General features: G+C 37.8%; 1 protein-coding gene across 1 annotated transcript; it reads left to right on the top strand.

The window, feature by feature from the left end:
* The first annotated feature begins 595 nt into the window (after positions 1–595).
* Positions 596–9698, top strand: LOC138890495 (uncharacterized). Its single transcript, XM_070173885.1, has 8 exons — positions 596–725; positions 2064–2102; positions 2145–2338; positions 3620–3706; positions 3821–4363; positions 4673–4793; positions 5034–5501; positions 9658–9698. Exons 1-8 carry the CDS (start codon positions 596–598, stop codon positions 9696–9698), a joined length of 1623 nt encoding a protein of 540 aa, XP_070029986.1.
* The last annotated feature ends 1310 nt before the right edge of the window (positions 9699–11008 follow it).

The following is an 11008-nucleotide window of genomic DNA, read 5'->3' on the forward strand; positions in this document are numbered from 1 at the left end:
TTTTTTAACCCTTTTTCAATTTACAAAACTAACCTTCTCTAAAACTATAAATACCCCCCTCTTCTTATTCATTTCTTCACTCAATACTTATTTCTCAATCTCAATTTCTCCCATTCTCCAATTTGCAAGACTTCAAGTCTTCAATTCATCTTCTAATTTTATTTGGCTCTCTTTTCTTGAATTTAAATTATCGTGTTTTATCATTCGGAATTTGAAGTTTGAACAATTGAAGTTCAAAATTGAAATACTCGCTTGACATTTGTTCGTGGTAACATCAAAATTGAGTTATCAAGTGCTCAATTTATTGTCGAATTCGGTGCACTCCCTCCAACTCTTTCTCTTATTTACTATTTTAATTGCATATTTAATTTTAGCTTATACTTTAATTTTTACAATATGTTTAATGCTGCTAAAGAGCGTATAAAAGAGTTACTGGTAGGGAAAATAAAAAAGAGATAGTCCTTCAGTATTTGGTAGTAATAGTAATAACCCATTATCATTTTCACATGTTTCTGAAACATCGCCTAATGATAATATAGATATAGATTATGAACAATTACAAGAAAAATTTGGAATAGAAGATAATGAAATAGGAATGGAAGATGAGATACCAGCTACACCTACTAGTGCTGGAGTTGGTAGTGTTGGAGTTGCTACAAGGGGTGGTGGTCGAGGCACTAGTAGTAGACCACATATGGCTCTGACTACTAATCGTAGAAAAAGAAGTAAGGTTTGAATTGTTTTTTGAAATAATAGAAGGTACTGATAGAGTTAAATGCAAAATTTGTAAATGTGATTTTAAACATTTGACTGGAGGAAATTTAAGGGGGACTGGGACGCTTAGTAGACATATGAGAACTGAGCATCCCATAGAATGGGGCGCTGATGGTGATGGAAATCAAACAAATATTAACCCTACTACTGGAGGTCTAGTGAAATATGAAAAAATGAAGGATCGTGGGGAGTTAGCAAAAATGATTGCTTTGGGTTGTCTACCTTTTTCTTTTGCTTCTTCATCATATCTTATTATGTATATTCAAAAGATTTACAATCCTTTATTTAAAGGTATCCCTAGAAGTACTTGTAGAGCTGATATCTTTAGACTTCATGGACAATATCAAACATACATACGTTATTTGTTTAGCCACCTTCCTTGTAGAGTTTCTCTAACTTCTGATATTGGCCATGGTGTTAATGGAAATGATTATTTGACAATTACATGTCATTGGATAGATGATACTACTTGTATGCAAAAACGTATGATCGCTTTTAGATATGATGAAGATCAGAGTCATACTGCTGCGTTTATAAGTAGTACTATTTGTGAAGTTTTTGAATTTTATAATCTCAAGCAAAAAGTATTATGTATGTCTTTTGCTAATGTTTCTAACAATAATGCCGCAATTTCAATATTAAAACTGCATTTGCAACCACCTCTTGATGAAATTTTTCATGTTAGGTGTGCATGTCATGTTTATAATTTAATTGTTAAAAGTGGCCTTGATTTATTTTCAACTGCGATTACTCATGTTAGAAGAGCAATTGTTGTTATTCAAGGAAATAATAGACAATCTAGAATAAAGGAATTTAAGAATAAGTGTGTCCAGTATAACCTTAAATCCAGATTCATGCCAGACGAAATTGTTATTAGATGGAATTATAAATATATATTTTTAAAATGTTGCTACAAATATAGATTCCCAATAACTGAAGTTGCTAATGCGCATTGTACTGATCCAAACTGTATGTTAACAACTAGTACTTGGGAGGTCATTAGTGATGTTGTTAAATTTTTACATAAATTTTATACAGCTACTGTTGAGTTTTCTGGAGCATATTACCCTACTATTACTATGGCTTTAGTACATATAGCTGAAATTTCTTTTCTACTCTCTGGATTTAAGAAGAAAGAAAAATATAAGGATGTTGTTGAAAAAATGCAAGCAAAATTCAAAAAATATTTCTTTCCAATTCCTCCGATTTACTTAATTGGTGCAGTTTTAAATCCTTCTATTAAGATGTCTGATTGTCACCAATTAAAAACCGGTTGTATGCACTGGCAGGCTGTGAAGATACAGAGGCTCATGGAAATGTTATCACAGGTATGCTAACAATATTCACTTTTGATGTCTATGCTCTTATAGATTCGGGATCCACCCAATCTTATGTAACCCCATATATTGCTAAGAAATTTAGGATAGAACCAGAAAAGTTGTGTGAACCCTTTGAAGTGTCCACTTCAGTTGGAGAATCAGTTATAGCAAGGTGTATCTATAGGGGATGTCCAGTCAAAGTGCATTATCGTCTTACTATAACAGACTTAGTAGAATTGGAGATGGTAGACTTCGATGTGATCATGGGCATGGATTGGTTAGAGTCATGTTATGCCACAGTGGGTTGTAGAACCAAAATAGTAAGTTTTGAATTCCCTGGTGAACCAGTCTTAGAATGGAAGGGTGGTGCAGTAACGCCTAGGGGTAGGTTTATTTCCTATCTTAAGGCCAGAAAGATGATCTCCAAGGGATATATCTATCACCTGGTTCGAGTTAAGGATGCAGATGCTCATATCCCCACTCTCTAGTCGGTACCAATTGTAAATGAGTTTCCAGAAGTGTTTCCCGAAGATCTCCCTAGAGTCCCTCCCGATAGAGAGATTGACTTTGGAATTGATCTACTTCCAGGCACTAAGCCGATATCTATTCTGCCTTACAGAATGGCTACAACAGAGTTAAAAGAGTTAAAAGATCTTCTAGATAAGGGATTTATAAGGAAAATGTCTCACCTTGGGGCGCACCGGTCTTGTTTGTCTGAAAGAAGGACAGGTTTTTGCGTATGTGCATTGACTATCATCAGTTGAATAAAGTCACCATCAAGAACAAGTACCCTCTTTCCAGAATAGATGATTTATTTGATCAACTTCAGGGTGCCTAGTGTTATTCCAAGATTGACCTCAAATCGGGATACCATCAATTGAAGGTTAAGGAAGTTGATATTCAAAAAATAGCTTTTAGGACTCGATATGGGCATTTCGAATTTTTGGTAATATCATTCGGTTTAACGAATGCACCAGCAATTTTCATGGACCTTATGAATAGGGTCTTCAAGCCTTATATCGATTTGTTTGTTATCGTGTTTATTAATAACATCTTGATTTATTCCCGTAGTGAGACTGACCATCCCGAACATCTCAGAATTGTGTTGCAGACACTGCAGGATCACAAGCTATATGCAAAATTTTCTAAGTGTGAATTATGGTTGAAATCAATAGCGTTTTTGGGCCATGTCATCTCAGGGGAAGGCGTGAAGGTGGACTCTTAGAAAATAGAGGCAGTGAAGAATTGGCCTACACCCACCTCAATATCCGATATAAGAAGTTTCTTGGGTGTAGCAGGGTATTATAGGTATTTTGTAGAGGGATTTTCTTCTATCTTGTCCCCTTTAACTAGATTAACTCAGAAGAAAGTCAAAGTTTCAATGGTCGAACGCGTGCAAGAAAAGTTTTGAGGAGTTAAAGAAAAGGTTGACTTCAGCTCCAGTCCTGACATTACCGGAAGGAACCGAAGGGTTCGTTGTTTATTGTGATGCTTCAGGGGTTGGTCTTGGGTGTGTATTAATGCAGCACGGTAAAGTCATAGCCTACGCGTCGAGACAACTCAAGGCTCACGAGAAGAATTATCCGACTCATCATCTTGAATTAGCAGCTATGGTATTTGCGCTTAAGATCTGGTGCTATTATTTGTATGGGGTACATGTTGACATTTTTATAGATCACAAGAGTCTCTAGTACATCTTCAAGCAAAGAGAATTAAATCTACGTTAGATAAGGTGGCTCAAATTACTTAAATATTATGATGTTCATATCCTCTATCATCCGGGGAAAGCAAATGTTGTAGCCGATGCTCTCAGTCGGCGTTCTATGGGCAGCTTAGCTCATGTTGAGGCAGACAAGCGAACTATGATGAAGGAAGTCTACCGCTTAGCAAGTCTAGGAGTTCAACTTTTGGAATCCGAAGATGGTGGCGTTGTTCTCCAAAACAGGGCTGAATCCTCCTTAGTAGCTGAAGTGAAGGAAAAACAGTTCAGTGATCCCTACTTATTGCAGCTGAAGGAGGGAATTCACAAACACAAGACTATGGCTTTTGAACAAGGGGGAGATGATGGTACTTTGAGATACAGAGGCAGACTATGTGTTCCAGACGTAGATGGGCTCAGAGAGCGGATTATGTCAGAAGCCCACAATTCCAGGTATTCTATTCACCCAGACTCCATAAAGATGTATCATGATCTTAAGGAGGTTTATTGGTGGAACGATATGAAAAAGAATATAATAGATTTCGTGCCTAAGTGTCCAAATTGTCAGCAGGTAAAAGTCGAACACCAGAGGCCTGATGGCTTAACTTAGAATATAGAAATTCCCATTTGTAAATGGGAGATGATAAACATGGACTTCATAATAGGTCTACCTCTCTCGTTCCGGAAGCATGATTCGATTTGGGTGATTGTAGACCGACTTACCAAGTCTGCTCACTTCTTGCCAGTGAAGACTACAGATTCGGTCGGGGATTATGACAAGTCGTATATCAAAGAAATTGTCCGATTGCATGGGACTGCCTTGTCCATTATCTCAGATCGTGGTGTTTAGTTCACAGCAAACTTTTGGAAATCCTTTCAGAAAGGATTGAGCACAAGGGTGAACCTCAGCACTGCTTTTCATCCTCAGATAGATGGCCAGGCGGAATGCACCATTCAGACTCTTGAGGATATGTTGAGGGCGTGTGTTATTGAATTTAAGGGTAATTGGGATGATCATCTACCTCTCATTGAGTTTGCTTATAATAACAGATATCACTCTAGTATCAAGATGGCACCGTACGAAGCTCTGTATGGGTGAAGGTGTAGATCACCAATTGGTTGGTTCGAAGTCGGAGAAGCGGAGTTGTTAGGACCCGAGTTGTTCTATCAGGCTATGGAGAAAGTCAACTTGATACAAAGGTATTTGAAAACGGCTTAAAGTCTCTAAAAGTCCTATTCAGACATACGTCATAGAGACTTAGAGTTCCAAGTTGATGATTGGGTGTTTCTAAAAGTATCGCCCATGAAAGGCGTTATGAGATTTGGGAAGAAGGGGAAGCTTAGTCCCCGCTATATTGGGCCATATAGAATCCTGCGAAGGATCAGACAAGTGGCTTATGAGTTAGAATTGCCACAAGAACTAGCTACTGTACACCTAGTGTTTCATGTGTCCATGTTGAAGAAACTCATGGGAGACCCGTCACTTGTGGTTCCTACGGAGATTATAGGGGTTAAAGACAGCATGTCTTATGAGGAAATTCCAGTGGCTATTCTTGATCGACAAATCCGCAAGCTTAGAACTAAGGAAATTGCTTCAGTAAAAGTGCTTTGGAGGAATCAAATGATTGAAGAGGCTACATGGGAAGCTGAAGAGGACATGAAGTCTAGATATCCCCATCTCTTTGAAGAGCAAAAGGAAAATGTGGAAGGTAATCAACCTTTCCATTCAGGCCTTATATTATAATCTCCATGTCCTTCAGTGTTTACTAAGCTTAGTATTCAATTATTATATACTCGTTCAGTTTGATATACATGTATTCATGATATTTCAATATTCGTATATCACCATCACACCCGTTTAATGTCCATAGATAGTTGTAGTTGCAACCAGGACCATCATTCGAGGACGAATGATTTCAAGGGGGAGATAATGTAACACCCCGTAAATTTGGCTTAGGTGTGAATGTGTTAAATGAGTGGTAAAGTTATATTGTGAACATGTGAAGTCCCATCAGGATGATTATGGATGAAAATAGTTGTTTCAAAATCAAGATGGAAAGTAAGGTGCATAAGATTTGACAAAATCAACTAAGTTTGCAGAAGTTCTATCTTCCAGCAGGTTTTAGTAAATATTTGTAAATAGTTTAGGAAGACCCAAAACACAAAGATTGTAGGACTTTGCAATATCTTTCCAACGATATATTATGGAGCCCGAACGGATCTCTGTGTAAAAAGTTATGCGCGTTTTACAGAACAGTCTGCGATATACGCTCCCGGTAGCGCGACCGCGCTAATTTTGAGGCAGTGTTACTGCCGTTTTGTGTGGTCAGTAGCGTGGGCTGATCTCCAGGTGCGCGGGTGTGCTCTTGGGGGGTCGTTTTAAAGCTATATTTCGTCCCCCACAGCCCCAAAACATAAAAACTTGCTCTAGATAGTGGAACTCTAAAAAACCTAACTCCTTAAGGGTCCTTCCACCACCCAAGGTAAGCTCTAATAGTGATTCTAAGTTAATTTCAATTTTCCAACATCTTATTAACATGGGTAAACCCTCCATATCATTAGATATTCGATTAGGACATCATTGTTAAGAGAAGGAAGCCTAGAACTCGAATTTAAAGGGTTTGAACTTCAAAAAGGTAATGTCTTCACCCTCTAATTGATTCTAGCATTTGTTTAATGATTATAAACCCTAGTTCATGAGATATGAATTGATAGGTTTGATAGAAAAACATGAATGATTATAGGGTTGGGGTGTTGATGGTTGATTAGTGGTTAAGGGTGTTGTTTACCTTATGGGTGATGAAGAATAATGTTGATTATAATCATTTGAGACTTTAGAATTTATCTAGGAACAAGAGAATGGATTGTTGCGTGTAGAGACACCATTAATAAGGACTATGAAGCTTCATTTTTACCAAGTGTTTGATAAAATGCTTAAGTGACCAAAATATGAGCATCATAGCTAATATGGAATCCCTTTGACTTGTATTGCTATAGATTAAAGTTGAAAGGGTTGACAAACGTTGTATTACGCTCAAGAGAAGTAAGTTAAGGTATGTAAGGCTAACTCTTTACATTTGGGAATGTCTATAATTCTCCCTACGTCCCATTTATTAGGAACATTACCAGTTTCCTCAGAAAGTAACTATACCCTAGTTCCCTGAATAGTAGTAGAACTTCTATTCCCTAGATGACATAGTTTCATAATCATTCGATATTCTATGAGTTTCAGTTATGACAAATCAACTTATTATGAATACTTATCTCAGTCTAATCCTATTCATTATTCCAGTATCATGTAACTCGGTATGGCTCATTATTTCAGTATCATGTATTGCAGTATGATTCTCAATTCCTGATTTTAAATTCCTGAATGTTGAACACCTGTATTTGGGTCTGAGGTCGTAGTTTATGCTTTATGAATTTTTGGGCCTGAGGCCGTAGTTATGTATACATATACTTGGCCTAAGGTCATAGCTTGTGCATATACATATATATATATATATATATATTAGGCCTGAGGCCATAGTTTATCAGATAAACATGTTGTTCATCATTCAGAAGAGGGAGTATTCATATCCTTACTTCCTTATTCAGTTATCAGTTTATCAGCTAGCAGTTTAGTTTCAGTTTCAGTATTTACAGTTCTTTTCTTCAGTTATTTTACATACCATGGCAATTCAAATGTACTGACGTCCCTTTTTGCCCGGGGCCTGCATCTCGCGATGCAAGTAACAATTTACAGGTTGACGATTCTGCTTGTTAGGACATCTCGTATCAACTATTGGTGAGCCCCAGTCTTTCGGGGCCTTATCCCTCTTTTTTTAGTCATTATAATATTTCAGTTAATAAGGTATACCAGGGACCTTGTCCCGGTAAACAGTTAGCATTTTCAGTATTCTTTAAAGGCTTCATAGACTATAACCCAGTCAGTCAAATATTAGCAGGCTTTTATGTGTTAGCCTTGTCGGCTATCTGTTTATACTTGCAGACCTTTCAGTATTTTCCGCATCTATGATATTTTAGTTAGACTCTTTAGTAGATTATCATGTTTTATATTTGACTCTAGCTCATAGTTATACCACATGTTGATCCAGCCATAGACTTGGTTCGCTCGGTCACATGCAGTCAGGCATCGAGTGTCGTGTTACGTCTAGACTATGGTTCGGGGCATGACAGGTCCCGCACCTGTGGTCTCCCCACCACAGGTGCAAAAACACCAGATGCCTGAAGGCTCCAGCAACAACACAAATCCAACTTTTGATCCATTAAGCACCCGAAATCAAACCGAGGACCCCGGGACCTCAACCAAACATACCAACAATTCCTAAAACACCATACAAACTTAGTCGAGCCCTCAAATCACATCAAACAATGTAAAATCACAAATCACCCTCCAATTCAAACTTATAGAACTTGAAACTTTAATATTCACAACTGATACCGAAACCTATCAAACCACACCGATTGACCCCAATTTTTTCACACAAGTGACAATTAGCATTATGGACCTACTCCAACTTCCGAAATTAGATTCTAAACTCGATATCAAAAAGTCCACTACCGATCAAAATTTTCAAAAATTTGACTTTCACCATTTCAAGCCAAAATAAGCTACAAACCTCCAAATACAATCCGGACACGCCTCTAAGCCCAAGATCACCCAACAAAGCTAATGGAGTCAACAGAATTCCATTCTGGAGTCATCTTTACACAATTCCAATTACGGTCCAAATCCTAAGACTTAAGCCTCTGTTTAGGGACTAAATATCCCAGAACACTTCAAAATCCGAAACAAAACCTCCCGACAAGTCATAATAGCAAAAATAGATATGGGGAAAGTATTTAATAGGTATCAGGGCTATAACTCTCAAAACAACCAGCCGGGTCGTTACACATATAAATATGGGAGGTGTTGTCCATTTCAACGTAAAATAGGTTGCGGTCGATGCATAATAGTTACGACGCTTAAATGATAACGATAGTGTCATTTCTCTTATTGTAGACTAAGGAGTTGTGACATTTGCATAGCTTCAGATTGGGAAGTATATGCAAGGTATGTGAGGCTATCTCTTTCCTTCTTTTGCACGACTCCGATTGTACATAATGTAATGAACGAGCTTCCAAAGATACTCTGCTCTTAGAAGCTAGAACTACTTACATTATTTCCCTTCTTATGGAACAACTGGTGTTGATGTTGCTTCTCTTATTCTTATGTTATTAATGTTGTTGGTACTTCCTGATACTTATAAGATTTATGATGAAGAGTTAGTACTAATAACGTGTACGGAGGATACCGACTTTACGTCACTCCAAAATATTTAGAATATAATTCCAATAAGTCCAGCATTATATATATATATATATATATCTATTTTACTCTACCGAGCTGCACTATAATCGGTCGGGTATGACACCTGTTGTGCAACCACTAATCAGTTGGGTTTTACTGAGCTCCACGAAGCCGGGTACGATTCTACTGAGCCTTATGATGGCCGGGTATGATTTTACCTAGCTTTATGATTGCCAGGTACATTTTTTACCAAGCCTATTACGGTCGGGTACGATATGATGATGATGATGATGCCCACATAGGCGTATGTTTTAAAAGTTGATCTCTCTCTCTCTCTCTCTCTCTCTCTATATATATATATATATATATATATATATGTATATATATGTGTGTGTGTGTGTAGCATGCATCTCATGTCAGTAGCCCTCAAAGGTACCTAGATGTTAAATGTTGTATATTCTCTATCCCTGTTTACATTATTGTTCTTACTTATGCTTTCCTGCCTTACATACTTAGTACTTTATTCGTATTAACATCCTTTTTATTTGTGTATGCTTCATGTCTTGCTGCAGGTCCTGATAGACAGGTAGACGCAGCTCTCCCACCACAGTAGGCTACCTAGTTCAGCGGTTATTGGCGAGATCCCTTCTCCGGACTTGTTGTGGTCTTGGTATGCATTTTTGTATAGACATTATGGGTATGTCGGGCCCCAAGTTCGGCAATATTGTAGCACTTATGTTCCTTTAGAGACTCATAGGCAAGTGTCGATTCATGTATAGTTTGGTTGCTTTGTCGACTGATTTTTATTGTATAGTTTCTCATGGCAGCTTGTCAACTCGTACGTTATATATAACTTCATGACAACCTTGTCGGGCCATGTTATATATGTTCATGACATTATCTGTCATTGTTTGTTGTTTAGGATTCATGTCTACCATTTATATTGATCTCATCGGCCCTTATAGATAATAAGAAAGGTCAGATAAAATGTGCACTGGTGCTCCACAAGTATGGCCCGGGTTCCAGTCATGGCCCTCGAGTTTGGATCGTGACAAACCCCGCAAGTCATAAAACAGTAGAAGCACATACATGGAGTTTTATTTAGGGAACGGGGATCTAAAAAGCAAAATAGTCAGTCGGGTTATTACAAGTATATTAAAAGCACGAAGGCCCTTAGCGAAATGTCGTTCGGCTTTTTTATCCATTATAATAGATTTGACACTAGATAAAATAGTCATTTACTTATTTCTCAAATATTTAAAATTACATATTTAATTATTTCTAATATTTAGGCTTAGACATTTAATTATTTTCCTAATATTTATACTTCTTTTAGGTTTAGACATTTTGGAGTTTTTTCTTTGGCAGCACAACAACAACTTCTATCAAGTAGTGACATATTAGAACAAGAGAGAGGAACTACACCTCTCTCCACTCTCTAACCAAATACCACTGACATGGCCACATTCCCACCCCTAGTAGAGGATCCATCCTCCAAAATCCCACCGGAACCACCAGACCCCCTTGTTGCAACCTCCCAAGTCGAGATGGAAAAGGATACCCATCAAAATAATTCTTTCAAGGAAATTCTTCTGGAAAGCAATTTGTTATCCTCCGTTCCGTTTGAACTAAATCACTCCCCTCCTCTATTCGAATTAAATGTGGGAAATATCCCCATCCCTTTGTCAACAGAGGACAAGGACAGGTTATACTTCTCCTGGAGATACTCCCTAATAGTGAAACTATTTGGGAGGAAAATTTCTCACCACTTACTACCAGCAAAGCTTGCAAATCTTTGGAAACCCATTGAACCGCTAACACTAATCGAACTGGGATGACATTTCTTTATTGTCAAATTCAACTTAGAAGCCAGCAGGAACAAAGTACTAGCAGAGGGACCCTGGTTTGTGACGGGCCACTTCT

This window comes from Nicotiana sylvestris, chromosome 4, assembly GCF_000393655.2.
Source record: "Nicotiana sylvestris chromosome 4, ASM39365v2, whole genome shotgun sequence".
In the NCBI taxonomy this organism is placed as follows: Eukaryota; Viridiplantae; Streptophyta; class Magnoliopsida; order Solanales; family Solanaceae; genus Nicotiana; species Nicotiana sylvestris.